The sequence below is a fragment of the Oncorhynchus mykiss genome, chromosome 30 (assembly GCF_013265735.2).
Source record: "Oncorhynchus mykiss isolate Arlee chromosome 30, USDA_OmykA_1.1, whole genome shotgun sequence".
NCBI classification, from domain to species: Eukaryota; Metazoa; Chordata; class Actinopteri; order Salmoniformes; family Salmonidae; genus Oncorhynchus; species Oncorhynchus mykiss.
In genome coordinates, this window is record NC_050570.1 from 10,131,781 (window position 1) to 10,153,759 (window position 21,979).

At 42.0% G+C, this 21,979-nt stretch overlaps 2 protein-coding genes across 2 annotated transcripts in view; one reads left to right on the forward strand and one right to left on the reverse strand.

The window, feature by feature from the left end:
- The window catches only part of LOC110522731 (phosphatidylinositol 4-phosphate 3-kinase C2 domain-containing subunit alpha), a 66,285-nt gene extending 55,538 nt beyond the window's left edge, over window positions 1-10,747 (reverse strand). Inside the window, exons 1-3 of the mRNA XM_036969413.1 lie at window positions 10,729-10,747; window positions 10,250-10,335; window positions 577-1,769 (exon numbers count right to left, since the gene is read on the reverse strand). Coding sequence (XP_036825308.1) covers window positions 577-1,680 — 1,104 coding nt within the window. The 5' untranslated portion in view covers window positions 1,681-1,769; window positions 10,250-10,335; window positions 10,729-10,747. The remainder of the gene's footprint in view (window positions 1-576; window positions 1,770-10,249; window positions 10,336-10,728) is intronic.
- Window positions 10,748-11,050: 303 nt separating this feature from the next.
- Window positions 11,051-20,015, forward strand: nucb2b (nucleobindin 2b). The gene is made up of 13 exons (XM_021598752.2): window positions 11,051-11,203; window positions 12,195-12,332; window positions 14,164-14,271; window positions 14,522-14,654; window positions 15,343-15,440; window positions 17,068-17,253; window positions 17,480-17,570; window positions 17,700-17,758; window positions 17,857-17,949; window positions 18,084-18,173; window positions 18,302-18,472; window positions 18,823-18,883; window positions 19,094-20,015. The coding sequence occupies exons 2-13, from the start codon at window positions 12,195-12,197 to the stop codon at window positions 19,204-19,206; spliced, it is 1,341 nt and encodes a 446-aa protein (XP_021454427.1). The 5' UTR covers window positions 11,051-11,203; the 3' UTR covers window positions 19,207-20,015.
- The last annotated feature ends 1,964 nt before the right edge of the window (window positions 20,016-21,979 follow it).

The window sequence follows — 21,979 nt, forward strand, 5'->3', positions numbered from 1 at the left end:
CTCAGAAATGTTGATTAAAAAGAGACCGATTTGGAGTAGAAAGAGCATCTTTCCTCTCAAAAAGGATTTAAAAAAAGTGGAAGTATAGGAGGTCAAGTCTTCACAAAGTGTGGGCAACCATTCCAGACTACTCGGCTACATGCTTTGGGAGCCAAAATGTATGTTTTGGCAGTGCTGGTATGATGTGGGACTTGTTACCTAGCTGTTTTGGCTGGGCTTTGTTGAACCCCTTTAAAATTATTTTATTGTGCTAGAATCTTACCCATTTGTTTTGGCTTGTCACAAGGGCTACATTTAGACAGTCAGCCCAATTCTGATATATTTTTCCACTTATTGGCCTTTTGACAAATCACATCAGACCTTTTCACATTAGATATTTTTCAGAGCTGATCTGATTGGTCAAGAGACACAATTAGTGAATTGGGCTGCCTGTCTAAACACAGCCATTGTGTGGGCAATGGGCATCGCAACCATTACTGATTGCTTGGCTAGTGGTATTTGCTTTAGGGACAAAAATAGAGGTTTCAGTTTCAGAGTTTTTATGATCGTCTTATGCAAGTAGAGTACTAGACATACCTGATTGTTTGGCTTGTGCTGGGAAGCGGATTCTGGGATGGTGAGGGAGTGGCTCCTGGTGACCCCCGCCCCTACCGACAACTGCCGAGGCTGAGAGCGACTTGCGAGATGACCCTTCACCTCAGTTGGTGGACTGCTGCCGCCAGCCCCTCCCTCAGTCTCATCTAGCAGCACGGCGTCCCAGGGGTCCCCGCCGGCTGGCCCTCCCACTACAGTCACGGTGCCGCTCGGTGCCGGTGAGGTGCCCTCATCACCCTCAGCTTTGCACCTGTTGAGCGGGTCCAGGTCCAGCCACTCGAAGCGGCTGACGGCAAGTGGTTCCACGGCAGGTGGCGGTGGGTTGGGCGCCAGTGACACGGCACAGGTCGGGGCAGCATCCAGGTCAGTACTGGCTGACCTGCCGTTCTTCAAGTATTCCGAGGTGCTGTGGATCTTGTGGAAGAGCTTGGCCATCTCCGGGGTGACGGTGGGCTGATGGAACACCATGGCTCCGGGCTGCTGGATAGGAGTGAAGGCCATGAAGGAGGTCTGCGGGCCAGGCAAGCCCATGTAGGGCGGCATGGCTGGAGAAAAGCCATTCTGGAAGGAGCAGGTCTGGGGCTTGGAGAACGGAGCAGAGGGGAACATGGGAGCCTGATGGTGGGTTGGTGTGGACACGCCGGAGCCGGTGGAGAGGATGGAAGGCGTCCACTGGCCGTTGGGGAAGGGAGAGGTAGCTTGGCCCCCTGGGTAGGAGGCGCTGAGGTTGAATCCCAGCAGCGAGGAGGGCCGCGAGGCCTTGCCGCTGTTGGCCCCGAAGCTGTCGTCCAGCAGGAGCTTCTCCAGCTCCTCATTGGTCAGCTTGTCTACGTCGATGTCCTGGAACTTGTCATTCTCCGCCTGCTTCTTGGCATCGGGGAAGACTATGAGGTCCTTCTCTGGTCGGCTGCTGGAGGAAAGAGTGGGCTTTGGAGCGGCAGTGGTCGCCGGGAGCGTGTGTCTCTTCTCCCTTTGTAGTTTCGCTAAGGCCTCCGCTTCCATGCGAAGGGCCTCCTCCTTACCCACAACCCCCATGGGCTGGGTCACGTCCAGCTTGAACCCATTACCACTGGATATCTGGGCCATGATGTCAATTTGAGGGTGCCATGTAAGTCGAGATTGTAGTCAGCACGGGTGACAAATGGGTCAGACGGGAGATTTGTTTATTCAAACACCTGGGAAAGGACGAGAAAAGAGAGCAAGTCACAATATATATATATATATATTTTTTTTAACCTTTATTTAACTAGGCAAGTCAGTTAAGAACAAATTCTTATTTTCAATGACGGCCTAGTGGGTTAACTGCCTTGTTCAGGGGCAGAACGACAGATTTGTACCTTGTCAGCTCGGGGGTTTGAACTTGCAACCTTCCAGTTACTAGTCCAACGCTCTAACCACTAGGCTACCCTGCCGCCCCAATACACAACACAACACAATACAGCCATCACCAGGAACAGTCTACAACCACGACAGGGTCCGACAGAGGCATCTGTTCTGCATTTAGGGAGCCATTTCCATAGCCAATAGTAAAGTCTGCAAGACAAAAAAAACTAGTCGATCCTAATGCCGTTACATTTTAAATAGCCTAGCTGTAAGGGAACAATGTATTACCAAGATTTATCAGCTATAATCACACGGGACCTTTGACTGTGACTTGTAAAAACAACAGAGCAAGAGGCTTACTGACATCCTGAAGTATCGAAGTTGTTCAACATGTAGAGACAGCAGAGAGAAAATCCCTGACAGCCCCACATACACAATGATGCACAGTCAGGGTCAAGGTGGAGACCATAAAAGGCCTGTTAAAGTTTACTGCACCTGACTAGCACAAGGACTGTCACATGGGTTTCACACTATAGTGCAATGTGCTTCAAAATAAACCATCTTTCTTACTGATTTCACTGAGTGTAGCTACAGTACGGATCAATGTCATAAGTGACTGTTATTTGGCTTGTGTGTGTTATTGGAGTGAAGAGTTGAGAATCAGGCCAACACATCTACTGCATGCCCTTTTCATTGAAATTGATTGTCTGTCTCATACAGCAGCAAGCAATAGCCATGTTATCAGAGGCTTACTTCTTCCTGAAAATTGACAACCATGATATAGGTAGGTAGTTAAATGATGTCGTATAAAATGTTTCATAGACAGGCTAAATGATAATACCATGATATTACAGTGCCTGTTTTTTGTATTTGTTGTCTTCTGTAACAAATCTCAGCAGTATGGTGCAGAACATTAACAGGCCTATGTGTTGTGATAAAAACATCTCCCTGGCTGCAACGTGTGCATTCATTGAGATCCTCAAAACGACACAGCGCTCCTATTCTCCTCACTACCCAGGCCCTCAGTCAGAGTTCTCCCCCCAGGCAACACAGCCCTTTCCTGAGCTCCCCTCCCATAGTAGTGAAGGCTAGCTGTGCATGGGATCTCCAGCTAGCCTAGCGCCATTGTACCAGAGGAATTTGGCATGAAAGGCAGCCAGACGGGTCTCTTTCTCTCTGTATGCTACGGCCCAAGAGTGTCTTATCAGCTGTACTAATATCAGATCCTGGGCAGAGATTCCAGCGGTGGCAAACCAACGGAGGGAACAGCACTCAAACATTTGTCTAGCAGCTTTGTGAGACAGACAGCTCTGCCAGACAGACATCGACCGAGTTTGATCTGGGTAAAGAAAACAGGAAGGCAGAGTGGTGGTACTGGATGATTTTTATTTTGACTCAACATCATGTAGCCTAGAATATGCAGTTTGTTAAGTTTTGCCCTCAGTCTTCCTTTTAAAAAGTAGCCTATACTTGGAGTAGATGCAGTGGGCCATGGCATCTGTTCATGCTATAGGCTAGGCCAGTGGTTTTCAAACATTTGATAGTTTTGTTGTAGCATTAAAATAGCTCACCTCAATCAAGGGCTTGACAGTTAGTTGACACGTTGAATCAGGTGTGCTAGCTCTGGAATAGTTCAAACATATGGAACGGCTGAGGGTCCCCGAGGAGAGGTTTGAATCGAAAGGGCTGCAGTAAGGGATCAGGCCTATATACATTTTTTATCTTGAAGCTTTGCAGAAGGACTGCCAATGACATTCAAAGTAAGGGTCACTGAGGAAGAATGAGCGAACGCAAGACTATATGCAATATAAATGACAGAACGACGGATAATAGGCCGAGCTGAATTATCGGGTCGATAGTCCTTTTGTAGTCTTTGCCGATAGTAAAGCTGCTGCTATTGTACCTCCCACTCACCACCTGAGCCACGAGCACTGCACAATGCCGAGGAGTGTCTGAGACAATCAGCAGCAAGCAACAAGCTAGCCCATTATCCAGTGACCAAAACCAAACTCCTATTGCAAATATTAGTTTAGTTAATTGACGAATAAAGGCTTGTGTCAACATGCCCACCCAGACATGCATGCAATAGCAAGCTAGCTATGTGAACTGTTAGCAAAGATCACAAGAACTGTGTTAGCTAGCTATATTAGCTACTATGTTAGCTAGCTAGATAAACATGGAGCTAAGATATCAGATAGGAGCTAATAGCCAACGTAGCTAGCTAACATTAGCCGGTTATCATTTTGAACTTGCACCATTTTCGGCAACGAGCCATCTGACTTGTGGTGCAACGTTAGCTATTCGCTGGTGTGCTGATCTGACCAACTGCAATCTTATCCAGAAATTGACAGTTAGTAGTCGCATTACATTATTGTTGTGATATGGAACAGTGTTTTAAAAATGTTTAAATAAAAAGGTTAGCAATAGGTTTAGCTTCCTAAGAATCTTCCTGCATGTTTATGCACCAAGAAAGCTGAAGATCGGCGCTCGTGCGTTCACCCTTCTCAAACTATGGGCAGATTTGAGTCATTCAGACAGAACAGGCATCGTCGCTTCATATTCTTCCCTAACCTCACTCTCCTTGTCAGATATTAAGCACATTTATGGCTTGGTAGCAAAAGTCATCGCCATTGAGGGAGTTCTCATAGTAGCAGTAAACTGCAGCAAGTGATACGAGTGACAGAGAGAGATATGAAAAGGAGCAGAGTTACAGCCTAGCTCTATCCAATCGTAGCAGAAGGATCAAGATACAGTGCATTCGGAGAGTATTCAGAACCTTTGACTTTTTCCACATTTTGTTGAATTACAACATTGTTCAAAAATGTATTACATTTTTTTTTCCCTCTTCAGCAATCTACACACAAGACCCCATAATGACAAAGCGAGAATAGGTTCAGAAATGCTTGCAAATTTATAAAAAAATATAATGTATTTCATTTAAGTATTCAGACCCCTTGCTATGAGACTCAAAATTGATCTCAGGTGCATCCTGTTTCCATTGGTCATCCTTGAGATGTTTCTACAACTTATGTTGAGGCACAGATCTGGGGAAGGGTATCAAAACATCTCTGCAGCATTGAATGTCCCAAAGAACACATTGGCCTCCATCATTCTTAAATAGATGAAGTTTAGAACCAAGATTCTTCTTGGCCGCCCGGCCAAACTGAGCAATCGAGGGAGAAGAGCCTTTGTCAGGGAGGTGACCAAGAACCCAATGGTCACAAGAACCTTCCAGAAGGACAACCATGTTTGCAGCACTCCACCAATCAGGCCATTATGGTAGAGTGGCCAGACAGAAGCCACTCCTTAGTAAAAAGGCACATGACAGCCTGCTTGGAGTTTGTCAAAAAGGTATCCAAAGGACTCAGACCATGAGAAACAACATTCTCTGGTCTGATGAAACCAAGATTGAACTCTGAATGCCAAGCGTCACATCTGGAGGAAACCTTGCACCATCCCTACGGTGAAGCATGGTGGTGGCACCATCATGCTGTGGGGATGTTTTTCAGCGGCAGGGACAGGGAGACTAGTCAGGATTGAGGGAAAGATGAACGGAGCAAGGTGCAGAGAGATCCTTCAAGAAAACCTGCTCCAGAGTGCTCAGGACTTCAGACTGGGGCGAAGGTTCACCTTTCAACAGGACAATGACCCTTAGCACACAGCCAAGACAACACAGGACTGGCTTTGGGGACAAGTCTCTGAATGTCCTGAGTGGCCCAGCCAGAGCCCGGACTTGACCACGATCTAACATCTCTGTATAGAACTGAAAATAGCTGTACAGCCACATTCCCCATCCAACCTGACAGAGCTTGAGAGGATCTGCAGAGGAGAACGTGAGAAACTTACCAAATACATGTGTGCCAAGCTTGTAGCGCCATACCCAAGACGACTGCCAAAGGTGCTTAAACAAAGTAATGTTTTTTTTTTTTTTATACATTTGCAAAAACTGTATACCCCATAATGACAAAGCAAAAAAAAGGTTGTGTGTAGATTGACAAGGGAATAATAAAAATAATTTTAAAATAAGGCTGTAACATAACAAAATGTGGAAAAAGGGGTCTGAATACTTTCCAAAACACTGTTCAACCTGCCCATTTCTTGACAGATAGCTGAACTAGCCAATTTAGTCATTTCGTCCTGGCAGCCAAGTTGTTTAGAGATGTGTCCTAACAGAAACACATATCTATATAGATTGATATCTCCCTCTCTCTCCCCAGAGCACGGAATATGGTTTATCTCAGCTCACTGGTCACCATAGCAACACCCACCCGTAGCACGTGCTCCAGCAGGTATATTTCACTGGTCATTCCCAAAGCCAACACATCCTTTGGCCGCCTTTCCTTCCATTTCTCTGCTGCCAATGACTGGAACGAATTGCAAATATCACTGAAGCCTTAGATCTCCCTATAACTTCAAGCATCAGCTGTCTGAGCAGCTTACCAATCACTGTACACAGCCCATCTGTAAATAGCACACACAACTACCTCATCCCCACATTATTACTTACCCTCTTGCACCCCAGTATCTCTACTTGCACATCATCATCTGCACATCTATCACTCAAGTGTTAATGCTAAATTGTAATTATTTCACCTATTTATTTATCTATGGCCTATTTATTGCCTTACCTCCCTACTCTTCTACATTTGCACACGCTATACATAGATTTTTCTATTGTGTTATTGACTGTATGTTTCTTTATGTGTCACTCTGTTGTTGTCGCACTGCTTTGCTTTATCTTGACCAGGTCGCAGTTGTAAATGAGAACTTGTTCTCAACTGGCCTACCTGGTTAAATAAAAGGTGAAATAAAAACACTAAATAAGCATCCATGAGCACAAATCATGACATTACGTTGAAAGCATCTGCATTGAATATATGTTATTTTATATTCTCAAACTAACAGCAGTGCCTACAGTATATGACGTCCTTCCACACAGGGGTGAAATGCTAGAGTGATGTTTCTATGGAAATGTTGTTGATTAGTAGGCTAATGGAAGTCCAATGGAAGGCAAACAGATTGTTAATCATCTGTGGCACCATAGACTCCACTGATCAGCCAAAACAAGCTCAATAACTCAATGCACGCACACACTCCTATTGAATATGCATTCACCTGTATTGTAGGCCAATGCCATCTTAATTTACCCCGTTTATCAAGAGATTTGCCATTTATATAACAATTATTACCATTACGTTGTTTGTTTTTACCAATCTAAGTACAATTTATTGTTCGATATTAAAATTGATGCAGTAATACATAAATGGCTGCCTGGAAAATTGTCATCAACATTTTCTAATTCAATGATAAGCCCCCTAAAAAAAATACACATCGGACATTCTCTAATATAAATGGATGGACATGAATCGCAAAAAAAAAAAGAAGTTTATAACAGAATGTACCCAAATGTCTCTTACATTTAGCCTCCACATTAGGCTACTATGTGGGGCTGCAGGAAGGCAGGCTAAACCTACAGAACAAAAGATGACCGGAGATGGGCATCATGTTTTAGAAGCACTTAAAAGGGAAAGGGTGAAATTAAAATAAAAAAGCAGTTGGAGAATAGGCTCAAAGTAAAACATATCTGTGGTGCTGTAAACGATGTTGGGCTAAATTCCCTAATGACGTATCAAAGTAAAACGTGTTAAAAAGACAAACGATACTCGAAGCTACCTACTACTAGGGAAATGTCTGTTTGACTAGAATCATTTATGAAGAATGGAGGGGTCACGGCACCAAATTACATTCTGAGTTTGGAACTTCCAGAGATCATTTGTTCACTCGATTGAGTAGAATAGCCTCTTTTACATTTCAAATTGCCTAATAAAAATATAAGCTAACAATCTACTGGGCAGCAGATCAAAGTACAAAACAACATCTTTAAGAAAGGAATAAGTAACCAGGTCAGTTTGTACAGTGATGGCTGGGCTAAATCTAAAATGCTGAGCTTCCTGCTGCTTTGGGTCCAACAGAGAGCTGGTGCAACAAGAAAGAAACACATTGACATGAATTTAGAGTCCACGTTTAAAAGTAGAGTCTCAATACCCTTTACACAACTACAATGTCACATATTATTGACATAGATGAGATTTGAGAGGTAAAAGTATGCAACAAAGTGGCAATAGCCTAACTCAAAATGTCAGTTCATAACCTCAGTACATGTGCACTTCGATACTCATGGTTCCCACACGCAAACTCTGCCACAAGCAACATTTCCATCCACAGTTACTCGGATAAAGTCATACTGTATAAATAAATATCACAACTGTGATGGAAACGGCGCGTTCGACGCGGTGGGAACTTTGTGTCTTACAGTTTATTACGCAAGAAATGGTGGAAATGCCTTTATGCGCAAATATTACTATAGTAACCACCATATGACTTGAGAAAGCAAGCCGTTTACTAGGCTACAGATTAAATAAGTTATGAAGACCTTCACTGGGTGGTGAAAGTTCACAGTGATCTTGATGTTCTTTTCCAATAAATATCGAGGGTCTTATTCTGGTGACATGATCGATGCTTGACGGCCGTTAGACAAATAAAAATATGAATTGCTCTTACCCATAATCTCCTCATGTGGACTAGCCTACCCACACTGTATCTGCAAGCTATTGGCTAGAGAGCACGTGTCAGAGTAGGCATATTTGCTATTCAACACAACAGTTTGTGACAAAACTAATCGGTAGAGTTGAAGATGTGATGGAAACACATTGAACTTTAGATTTGTATTCGGTACATGAAAACTTAAGTGAAAAAGTACAGTGGGTGTACTATGTCATCATGCACTGATTTTTATCCACAACAAGTCTGTTGAGTGGAAACACCACTGGTGGGAAAATGGGCATATTTTTTTTGTGCAGATATTTTAAATAGTCACATGAAAATCTGTCGCCAATTGGATGGAAAACTAGCTAGACACAGATCCTGCCTTTCCTTCGGGGAAACATTTCTGATGACTGGGCAAATAGTTATTGGACAATCAAAGGAGCACCTGCTTCTCCAGTCTTTCTGTAGTAACATTACCAACTGTTCTGCTGTAACTAGGCTAAGTTTAACAAAACCATAATGATCATCTTTAACACCAAGATACTTGCTATGCAGTTGAACAACGACTTTAATTTTAAAATCCTCCTGCTCCTTATAGGACACATCACTGCACTCTATACTCCTCTGTAAACTGGTCATCTCTGTATACCTGTCGCAAGACCCACTGGTTGATGCTTATTTATAAAACCCTCTTAGACCTCACTCCCCCCTATATGAGATATCTACAGCAGCCCTCACCGTCCACATACAACACCCGTTCTGCCAGTCACATTCTGTTAAAGGTCCCCAAAGCACACACATGCCTGGGTCTCATCTTTTCGGTTCACTGGAACCAGCTGCAAACAAACTCAAACTGGACAGTCTTTATTCAAAGACGCAATCATGGACACGCTTACTGACAGTTGTGGCTGCTTTGTGTGATGTATTGTTGTCTCTACCTTCTTGCCCTTTGTGCTGTTGTCTGTACCGCTACAATGTGCTTCTGCCATGTTGCTGTCATGCTGTGTTGTCATGTTGTGTTGCTGTCATAGATCTCTTTATTTATTTTTATTTCACATTTATTTAACCAGGTAAGCTAGTTGAAACCAAGTTCTCAATTACAACTGCGACCAGGCCAAGATAAAGCAAAGCAGTGCGACACAAACAACAGATTTATACATGGAATAAAAACGTACAGTTAATAACACAATTGAAAAACAGAAATTCTATATACAGTGTGTATACAGGTTAAAAGGACTTGCCTAGGTAAATAAATATTTTTTGTAACTGTAACACCTGACTCGAGCTGAACTTTGAAGCCGATCCTATTACTGTTGCCACAAATACAATTCGTACTTTGATATGCACACGTGTCAAGTAGGATTTCACAAATTGAAATGAATAATTTAGAGTTGATTAACTAGTTAGAGATAATTCAGAGAATAAACTTGTCAATATAGTTTGGCTACAGTGACTAACTTCAAATAGCCAGACAGAGTGAGAAATCAATTTAAACATCGAATAAATTTTGGTACGCGACGGTGGCATAACTACGTGTCATTTGTCTTGGAATAATGTGCTCTGGAGGCGTCAAACGTTTATCTTCGTTGATCAGAATTTTGCACAACACTGATTCAATAATTTAAAGCACTCCGTGACCTGCCAACAAAGTTAAACAACAAGGAAGAAACGCAGGAATTTGAGCGCGAGCAAAGCCCGAATACCTGACACATTTTGGCCAAATATAGTTATCGGTATCTTAACTTTTCCATACATATATTATCAGTTAATAAATATAATTTCTCACCTTTTAGCGGTACGATGTTTGTAGCCATTTTTCTGAAGCTGCAATTTTTATCCATCCACTCGCTCGCGCAGACACAACGTCAGTTCCTGTTGAGGTAGTTTGGTTTGATCACGTTTCACCAAAATCATACAAAATTGGGAAATAGCGTCACCATGTGCCACAAAACAGAAAGATGACAAGGAAAAATAATACTGGAAAATCTTTGGACAATGTTGATGTTATCTGAATCTCTGATTATAATTTGTTTCTTTATGCGTGATTGGCTATTTGGTGTCACTGTCCTCAGGATCACAAACAATATGAACAGCTAGTAATTTTATTTTGTATGCTCCATTTGTAGTCAGATGTTTTTACTTAGCTTGAGAGTTAACTACTATGAGAAAAACAACAAACAGAACAGCTTATTCAAATAAAATAAAACAATAGCTGTATCATCTTAACCTCAAGACACACGGCATGAGAAATTCTAAGACATTTACATTTGCATTCAAATTACTATTGTAATTCTTGACTCCCAGAATGACTCAAATACAGGCAACAGTTGAGACTGGAATGGGTTGGACCACGTCCCAATTCAGCATCTCTTTGGCTCTGATGTAACTCCGCCCACTTGCTTTACACAGGTTTGTAAACGCCACGTACATCTTGCTTCACAGCACCTTGACCAACAATTTCAAGAAAACAATTTGACTGACTACTTCTGCCCAACTGGCTGCCAACGCGACTTTTTCACAGAGCAAAGAGAACATTTCTACCCAATGAGGATGGTTGGGGGCGGGGCGTTACCATGGCAATTAGCCGTTCGGTTGGTCTTACTAGGAAGAGGCTGGCCAGTGTAAAGTGCATGACATCTGTAAACAGACTCCAGTCTTTTCGAATTGTCTCCAGGGTTGGATGAATTATAGCAAACGTAAAAAATAAAAATAAAAAACTGAAAAGGTGGGCACTGTCAAAGTAAGTTTCTGTTTCTGTTTTTTCAATTAAATGTAGTATCATACTATTATGGACAAATTACATTTCAGTAGTTGGAGATCGTGCGTGCTCTATCCACACCCTACTTGTTCAACACTTCAGTACCTAGCTAGATAGTTATTATGCTGCTACCTGTATATCTTCCAAATATATCCAGAGTTCATTAGAATATTATCAAAAAAGAACCACAATATGAACCTGGTAAAATTAGATGGCTGGATAACATATGTAACAGAACAAGTGCAACACTATTGACTGCTACTGCTGATGTGGTCATGATGTTACACCTAAACAGGTTGACAGGGTTCTCTTTCAGGTGTCAAAGCCCAAGAGAACTGGGCTATGTTCAGTTGCTAAACGTTGTTGAACACTGCAGATAGAAATGCAACCAACATGATTTCTTGTTCTACATGTCAGAGAGGCACTTTTGTTCTGCATAACATATCTGAACGTTCCAAAACGTGTCCTGCTCCCTTTTATCCCATAGACAAGGGAGTGGCACAGTCACCATGGTTTTATTCTGGTTGAGGTTACTGTGGGGATTAAGATTAAACTAGTTTAATTTGTCAACACGTTGGTCAATAGTGAGGTGGGGGTTCACTGGTTCCAAAAGCATCGGCCACGTTTCCCAGGCCAGTGAGTTTACTGTAAGAGGGTGATGTTTACTGAAGAACAATGCAGTATAACCCTGTTTCTTCATGTTACCTATGAAACATTTAGGAATTTAATATGCCCTATATATATGAAGAGATCGTTTGGCAACACACAATATCAATGACTTACCTATAGGCTCGAATAGATGCTGTATATCTTGCCATTCTGTCTGTGAAATAGTAGATTAGTGTCAGTTCATTTAACCAACCGTGAAATGTGTCTATTTGACCATTAGCCATTTCTCATAGTTTCTCTTGAAGCAGCTGTTTATGTAGTCAATGATTAACCTCAGCTATGTGATGTTCTCCTCTGTACACAGATGTTGTGGAGTAAAGCCTTCTGCCACTACACTGTGCTCCTCCTGAGCCTGTGGTTCTGTGTGGAAGCAGTGCCCATCGCTGTGGACAAGACTGAAGTGGAAACCCCAGAGGAGAAACTGGAGGCACCACAGAGTGTAGTGAGTGGATAGTGGAGTGTGTGTGTTGCAGTACCTACATTGCCTTCGGAAAGTATTCAGACCCCTTGATTTTTTTTCTCCACATTTTGCTACGTTAAAGCCTTATTCTAAAATGTATTCAATGTACACCGTACCCCATAATGACAAAGCGAAAACAGGTTTGGAGATTTTTTTCCCACATTTATAATAACAAAACAACAACAAACGTATTTACATAAGTGTTCAGACCCTTGGTCCACACAATCCTTTACAGACTGAAACCAACAGGTCTGTCCATTCTCTGGTCCACCCTGTTCTTTACAGACTGAAACCAACACAATATCCATCATTACACCCAGAGCCATACTGTATATAGGAGTGCATTCGGAAAGTATTCAGATGATCATCCTTGAGATGTTTCTACAACTTGATTGGAGTCCACCTGTTGTAAATTCAATTGATTGGACATGATTTGGATAGGCACACACCTGTCTATATAAGGTCCCACAGTTGACAGTGCGTGTCAGAGCAAAAACCAAACCATGAGCTCTGAGACAGGATTGTGTCGAGGCTCAGACCTGCGGAAGTGTACCAAAAATGTCTGCAGCATTGAAGGACCCTAAGAACACAGTGGTCTCCATCATTCTTAAATGGAAGAAGTTTGGAACCACCTAGACCCTTCCTACAGCTGGACAAACTGAGCAATCGGGGGAGAAGGGCCTTGGTCAGGGTGGTGACCAAGAACCTGTTGGTCACTTTGATAGAGTTCTAGAGTTCCTCTGTGGAGATGAGAGAACCTTCCAGAAGGACAATCATCTTTGCAGCACTCCACCAATCAGGCCTTTCTGGTAGAGTGGCCAGACGAAAGCCAATCCTCTGGAAAGGCACATGACAGCCCGCTTGGAGTTTGCCAAAAGGCACCTAAAGTCTCTGACCATGAGAAATAACATTCTCTAATCTGATGAAACCAAGATTGAACTCTTTGGCCTGAATGCCAAGCGTCACGTCTGAAGAACACCGTAGGGATGGTGCCAGGTTAAGCATGGTGGTGGCAGCATCATGCTGTGGGGGTGTTTTTCAGCGGCAGGGACTGGGGAGCCTAGTCAGGATTGAGGGGAAAGATAAACGGAGCAGAGTGCAGAGAGATCCTTGATGAAAACCTGCTCCAGAGCGCTCAGGACCTCAGATTGGGGCTAAGGTTCACCTTCCAACAGGACAACGGCCCTTAGCACGCAGCCAAGACAACGCAGGAGTGGCTTCGGGACAAGTCTCTGAATGTCCTTGAGTGGCCCGGACAAAGCACTGAGTAAAGGTTGTAACTACTTATGTAAATGTGATATTTCCGTTTTCTTATTTTTTTTGTTGCAAAAATTGCTAGAAACTTGATTTTGCTTTGTCGTTATGGTGCATTGTGTGTAGATCGAGATTTTTATTTTTTGTGAAGTTCATCATAATTTATTACAGTTGTGTCATTGCATGACTCCAAGTTTACTTCGATAGGATGGTTATTATATTAATATTTGTGCATAAAGGCATTCCCACCGCCATTTGTCGCATACTACATTTTACAGACACAAAAAGATCCCACCATGTCGAACGAACATCATCTGTCGTCATTTATAAAATTGTACCGAAACTACCTGTTTCCGTCACAGCTGTCGTGATTTGTTTTTGTACGCACTTGGAGCATGAATAATGAGTCAGAAAGAGGAAAGGCTCTTAAAGAAATACACCACTGCAGAAAATGGAAGGAGGTCTAGACATATCATAGGCCACATGTGAATCCAATGTAAACCTCTCCCCTTTCCACTTACTTACTACAATGTGGATTTAGATTTTTTTTTTTTTTCAGGACACCGGGCTTCACTATGACCGCTACCTCAGGGAAGTCATTGATTTCCTGGAGAAGGACCAGCATTTCAGAGAGAAGCTCCACAATACAGACATGGAGGACATTAAGGTACCCCATTAGCTATAGCATTTGCAGGGCTGTGTTCATTAGACACCAAATATATTTTTTTAAACGTACTGAAACAGAGATGGGCTACCTGTACTCGTCCAATAAGAAATGCTCATTTTATTTTCCTGTTGCAAAACATTTTCAGCTGTTGTTCGTTCCATGCCCTAATGAACACGATCCAGCTGGCCTGGTCGGTTTCCTTTGATTGTTATTGGCCCTAAAATGTCTGGCTGCTCTTGTTTCTGAGCAGCAAGGCAAGCTGGCCAAAGAGCTGGACTTTGTCGGCCATCAAGTGAGGACCAAACTGGACGAGCTGAAGAGGCAGGAGGTGAACAGGCTAAGGACGCTCATCAAAGCCAAACAAGACGCTGAGGGAGGGCATGGTGCGCTGGTGTATCTGTTATTCAAAATGTCATTTCCTGTCTAAATGGCTGCCATCCTATGAGCAGGAATGTTTGTCCAGTTGACAGGACATGATGCAGTGCACCACCAACATCCTAAGATTGCTATAGTGTGTCACATAGGAAAGTGGAAGTGCCTTGAGGCTATTGTGCAAGTAAATAGGAAAGTCACATGTTGTGAAATGTCTATATTGACACATTTGCGAAGAGGGGTTGAGGTTCTACTACCGAGCATGGTCTTGCACTCAACCAAGACCGTGCTTACATTGGAACTGCCAGAAATACTTGGCTGTGGTCACTGCCAAAGCTAACGTGCAGTTGAGTCGGCCATCAAAAAACTCTCAACTGCCTGTGAAATGTTAGCACATTCTTTTAGCGTTGCACTACAAATGTCCACAATGTCAGTAACTGCTTGGTGTCATCAGTCAACATGGTGTGACTAGTTAATTATTAAGAGGGGATTTTAATATGGAACATTTCAGAGAAAAGGTCACTATCATTAATTACAAGGATTTGAATTGCGGATAAACGTCAGCTGTAACTACACAATTACCTCATCATATACAGCCTCCATTTTGTCAGCAGTTTTCAGCAAGGGACTTGTAACCACTTAACTCGTATAGTATTAGTTTCCCTCCTAATTAGAGCCTTCTCTACTCTTTCCCCTCAGAAATGAACCACAAGGCGCTGCTCAAGCAGTTTGAGTACATGAACCACATGAACCCACACACCTTTGAAGTGGAGGACCTGGATAAGCTTATTCAATCGGTAGGGATGTTGTCCATGCGCACTACACCAGGGATCATCAACTAGATTCAGTCTCGGGACAATTTTTTTTCTTGAGTGGATGGTCGAAGGACCGGAACATAATTACATATAATTTGTAGACTGCAAATTGACCGCAAGACCATGTTGACTATATATATATATATATATATATATATATATTTGACTAAAGCATAATTTCAAACCTTGCTTACATTTGTATAACATCATGCCTCTCTATTATGCGTGTGAATACTTGGGAACAGATTTCCCAAAATGAAAATCCCTTGGAGCTGATTTCGCCAGCACTACACCATTTTGCACTACACCATGATACAATGATTTAAAATGGCCGCACAACGGTTCTTAAAACCACCGTGCTCAGAACTTGTGGTGCATGTACCAAAATTAAACCAGGTTCTATACTGAAAAATAGTTTTAAAAGTTCACACACTGACAATGGCCTTACAACCAAAATGTTTGCTCTGCACTTGTCTCTTGAATGAATAAGCAACTCTCTGGTGAACGAGGACATCCATTTTGAGCCAACAGCCCAAAGGGGTTGTAGCCTTAAAGCTAACTTGCTGTGTTTGAATAGAGGCTGTATTGGAAAGTTCACCCTAACCATGCACACCACGTACATGTGCTACACCTGGTGAGAAAAAACAAACGTTTAGAGGACCATCATTTGCACTTAAAACTAATCACCAGGAACATGTCTTTCTCACTCTCTTCTCTAATGGTCTCGTTCCCCAGTTGTTATTGGTCTCTGACACTGAACAGTGGGCTTGTATAGTATTTATTTAAATTCCAATTTTCAGGTGAACAAAAAGGAGAGCAGTCGTTGAGGAAGTCAATCCAGTTTAATACAATAATTCAGGGAGACCCCTCCAGAACACAAGCATAGAACACGTCTAACAGTCCTCTGAGAAGGCACCTATATTAATCAGACCGTACCAAATATTCTGTAAACATCAGCCCGAGAGACTTGTACAAAGTCACAACATCAGCGACTACAGGACCACACTGTGTCACAGAGATATTTTCAGTGTACCTTCTGCAGCTCTGGCATCAATCACTATCAAACATTCAACACTGACACACATTTGATACAGGCAGTTAAAACGGGTCAAAGGTAAGAACATGCATACATAGTTACAACAGATAATTGTAGACTCACAAGTGAAAACGACCTAATTAAATATGGTACTTAAATGTACATGGTTAAGTCCTGTTTCCCTGCCCAAGAGAATGTATCTGTATGCGTCTCCCCGAACATAAAATCATGTTTATTACATAGGAGGCTGCGGAGGGGAGAAGGACTCTTACTAATGTCTGGAATGGAGTAAATGGAATGAAACCATAGAAACCATGTGTTTTGAGTTCAATACCATTCCATTTGTTCCGTTCTAACCGTTACTATGAGCCCGTCCTCCCCAATTAGGGTGCCACCGGCCGCTTCTGATTTATTACATATCAATTCAGATCCCAGTAAATCAAATACTGGAAAATAATTAATCAAATCATTTCTCATTACACAGATCTATCAAAATGTTCACTTACCTGGTAAAATTAGGGTTGCTATAGGAAGAATAAGAATGCTTTATTTTTTTCTGGTTGATATATATAGGCTACTAATGACTTGGAGAACTATGACCAGAAGCGTCACGAGGAGTTTAAGAGGTACGAGATGATGAAGGAGCACGAGAGGAAGGAGCACTTGAAGAACCTTGACGAGGAGCATCGCAAAGACGAGGAGCAGCACTATGAAGAGCTGAGGAAGAAACACGCAGACCATCCGAAAATCAACCACCCTGTAAGACGTTTGCCTTGATACTGTAACTAAACCCAAAATCCACCACCCTGTGAGGCATTTACCTTGATAATCAACCCCCCCCCCAGACATTTCAGTGACATTAAACCCCAAATTCATTAGCCTGGTCTCAGATCTTTTTGTGCTGTAGACCTGTAGCCAACCATAAGAGTTGGCTTCACAGCACAAACCGATCTGGGACCAGGCTACAAATTGTGTGTGTGTGTAGGGCAGTCAGGACCAGCTGAAAGAGGTCTGGAAGGAGTCAGATGGTTTGGACCCAAATGACTTTGACCCCAAGACCTTCTTCAAACTCCATGGTAAGTCCACACCAGAAGCTATTCACAGCTTGAAAACACAGAACAAAAGTATAATAAAATAATATTGTCTCACATTCTCAAATGACACACCAACCACAATGAACCCTATTGAGAAATTATGTCTTGCAGACACCAATGGAGACAGCTACATTGATGAGCAGGAGCTTGAAGCCCTGTTCACTAAAGAGGTGTGTGTGTGTGTGTGTGTGTGTGTGTGTGTGTGTGTGTGTGTGTGTGTGTGGCTGGAGCAGGCCTAGTTTTGAAATATGTGTGTTGTGTTTTGTAGCTGGAGAAGATGTACAGACCCAATCTAGATGAGGATGACATGACAGAGATGGAGGAGGAGAGACTGCGCATGAGGGAACACGTCATGAATGAGGTGAGCTGATACGAGGGGTGGGGTATGATGGGGTCACTGAGTCATTCACACAGCCAACAGTTTTCCGGATTTTACCCCACTGCTTCTTCAGTCAACCTACTTGCTGACATTGACTTCCTTTCGTCTGTACTCAGGTAGACACCAACAAGGACAGACTGGTCTCCCTGGAGGAGTTCCTGATGTCCACAAACAAGAAAGAGTTCTTAGAGCCAGACAGCTGGGAGGTAAGAGACAGGCCGCCACCACCTGCTGCCACCTGAGGTGGTCAAGAGTACAGACATGTTGTTGATCCTAACTCTGAGAGGCTATGCAGTAATGGAGCTTCTACCCTCTCCTCTCGTCTCCTCCTCAGACTCTGGAGCAGGCTCCCGCGTACACTGACGAGGAGATGAAGTTGTTTGAGGAGCAGCTGGCCCAGGAGGAGAGCAACCTCAACCAGAAGAACTCAGATCTGCAGAAACAGAAGGAGGAGCTGGAGAGACAGCAGGAGAAGCTCAATGCCCAGAAAGCTGAGCTGCAGCAGGTAACATAAAACAGTAGCGCATAGCAATGTTATCATTTACAAAATGTTAGCATAAACAGCTAACAATCCATTAACAACTAACGTACCAGTTTGACACAAAATGCATCTGCAGCACACAGCAGCAGAGCTTTGACACAGTAGAATCAAGTACCTTCAGTATTAGAGGGGTAACCAACTTAATAAATAAGTGACTTGTAATTTGACTGTTTATTGTGTGACATTGGCTCACCCTCAACAAAAGAGAGCTGTTTCATCTACAATTTTGTTAATTGTAAAAAAAAATTGAACTGAGTCATCACTCTCCCATGTTGTTGGTGGATAACTTCTTCTCTTGTCTGTCTTCTCCTCAGGCTGTGGAACACATGCAGATAATAAAATCGGAAAAAGCAAACGCCGCCATTGAGGTTAAAGGTTAGTTCAAGTTGCCTTCAGTTATAATATCCTCTTTCATAGACTGGTATTACCATCATTAATAATAACTATTGGTCGAATCCTAACTTCCACTTAAGTAGTCATGCATTGATGTCAATGGGAGACCAAGTCAACATTTGACTGAAGAGGAAGTTAGGATTTGCCCCTATCTGTTTCAAACACGGGGATGATGTGTTAACTTGTCTTTAGATGGCGGCGCTACAGTAGCAGTGCCCCCTGGAGGTCAAGCATTGCCAGTACTACCAGGAGACAGCCTACCTCTACCCCCCGGTCACCAGCAACACTTACCTGCACGCTCTTAGCAGGCCCGGAAGCTTTTTCTGTGTGTGGATCTGTGTGTTTGCGTGTGTGTATATATAAATCTCGCAGTGAATCAGTTTTAGTCTGTTTTAATGTGTTGTCAGACCTCCGGATTTCCCAACACACACCCAGTCCAACAATTTCCGGACAATAGCTAATCCAATTAGAATGTAGCCTTTTGATTTTGACCCACTTCTAGTTGTGGCATTCTGTAGCTGACAGGAGCAGCCAGCACAACCGACAAGACTTGAAAGAATCTGAACCAGACATTCTGTGGACAATCCACTCTTCGTTATTAGTTCATTATAACCTATTGACAACCACGGCACAGTTCTAGATGGGATGTGCTTTGGGAGAAGTGGGAAGAGTTTTTGTTCCTGAATATTAGCAGAATGTGTGCAGTATTTTGTTTTCTACCTAGTTAGGTAGGCTACCCGGTGGCATCGCTTCTTTGGAGAAACATGTTTAAAATACATTTGGTTGAATAGTTTACAGAGGTGGGAAAATAAAGGTCAAATGAATGCCTATTTTGACATGCTGCTTGATAGTATGTCAACCTCAATAAGTTCAAATTTACCTTGATAATAAATAGCCTTGCCGATTCATTCCTTACATTAATAATTGCCCATACACAGATAGACTCCTATTGGCTTCACATCAATGGCAATGAAGGCATAAATAGTTATTTTCAGTATTACATTCGTTTTAATTGGATTTTGTTAATTAAGAAACTATTATTGAACTGTAATTCAATATTGGCCACCTTTTTTTAACCTGCCATAAACTGCCATTCTTCCTCTTTGAACAAAAACACCCTGTTGATGTGGACTGTAAATGTTATTTATTCCATTGTGGTTGATACTGACAATAGTAGTATTGGCATTTCATTTATCTTAGTGGTGACTGTCTGTTTACTGTATTTGTGTGTGAGTGCTTGTCTTTGTGTGAGAGTAAGTACGAGGATCACAGATTAGGAACAAAATCCATGGATTTGTGAGGTAATACCATGGATATTCAACATTAATACCACAGATCTATACTTAATACCATGGGTATTCTACTATACTTAATACCATGGGTATTCTACTATACTTAATACCAGTGGTGTAAAGTACTTAAGTTTAAATCATTTAAAGTACTACTTAAGTAGCTTTTTTTGGTATCTTTACTCTACTTTTTTTTTTTTTGACAACTTTTACTTCACTACATTCCTAAAGAAAATAATGTACTTTTTACTCCATACGTTTTCCTGACACCCAAAAGTACTCATTACATTTTGAATGCTTAGCAGGACAGGAACATGATCCAATTCACACACTTATCAAGAGAACATCCCTGGTCATCCCTACTGCCTGATCTGGCGGACTCACTAAACACAAATGCTTCATTTGTAAATAGTGTGAGTGTTGGCGCGTGCCCCTGGCTATCTGTAATTTTTTTTTTTAAACAAGTAAAACGTGCTGTCTGGTTTGCTTAATAAGGAATTTGAAATTATTTATACTTTTACTTTTGATGCTTAAGTACATTTTATCAATTGCATTAACTTTTGATACTTAAGTATGTTTAAAACCAAATACTTGTAGACTTTTACACAAGTGTTATTTTACTTGGACTTTAACTTTTACTTGAGTCATTTTCTATTAATATATCTTTACTTTCACTGAAGTATTACAATTGGGTACGTTTTCCACCACTGCTTAATATCATGGTTCCGTTCCACAGGAAGAGCAGTAAAACAAATATAGGAAACTACAGGCCTGTGACGATCCTCAGCACCTTATCCAAAGTTGTTGAGAGATTCGTTTTTAATCATCTTGGGGATAACTTCTCGAGCACAAACTTCTTTATGAACTCCAATTTGGCTTTAGAACAGCTTATCTGCCTTTTTGACCACATCTAGCAGGAAAAGTGAGAAGGGGAACTACAGGTATGGTCATGTTAGAATTGCAGTAAGCTTTTGACACTGTGAACCATAATTTTCTCCTAATGAAACTGAAATGCAAGTGTCTAAATGATGTAGCAGTGAATTGGTTTAGGTCTTCTCTGACCAACAGAACACAAGAATGTAATGTTGGTGATGTTCTGTCAGAGGCCAAATAAATATCCTGTGGAGTACCGCAGGGATCCATTTTAGGCCCTCTTATTTCTTATATACGTTAATGATTTGCCAGATACAGTAAATTGCAAACTCCTACTTTATGCTGACGACTCAGCCATACTGGTATCAGGGAAGGATACAATTTACATAGAGGAGACCATCAGGAAGGAATTGCATTTTGTTAGAGATTCGTTGACTGACAACAAATTGTTGTGACATTTGGGAAAAACTGAATTGATTTTGCTTGGAACAAAACTTAGATTGCTTAGGGCTGACAAGATAAAGGTAAACTGTGCAGGCAAGGAGATTGAATCTAAAACAAGTGTGACTTATCTTGGTGTGTCCCTAGATCAATCCATTTCTGGAGACCTGATTGCTGCTAAAATGGTGAACACATTTTAATTGTTATATGGGTAACACCAGATATTTTAACATCAAAGTCAAGAAACTGCTTGTCTCAACCTTCATTCAGTGTCATTTTCATTATGCTGCTCTGCTTGGTATAGTGGGCTATCAAAAAAGCTGAAAAAGAGAATGCAGGTTATGCAAAATGTTATCAGGTATACGCTAAATGTCAGGTGTATTTATTTGAATGATAGGTATGAAAATAATGTTTTAATGTGATTTTTAAAGTTAGGGGAAAATGCATTGAGTAGTGCCACTTTTTAGCATGTCAA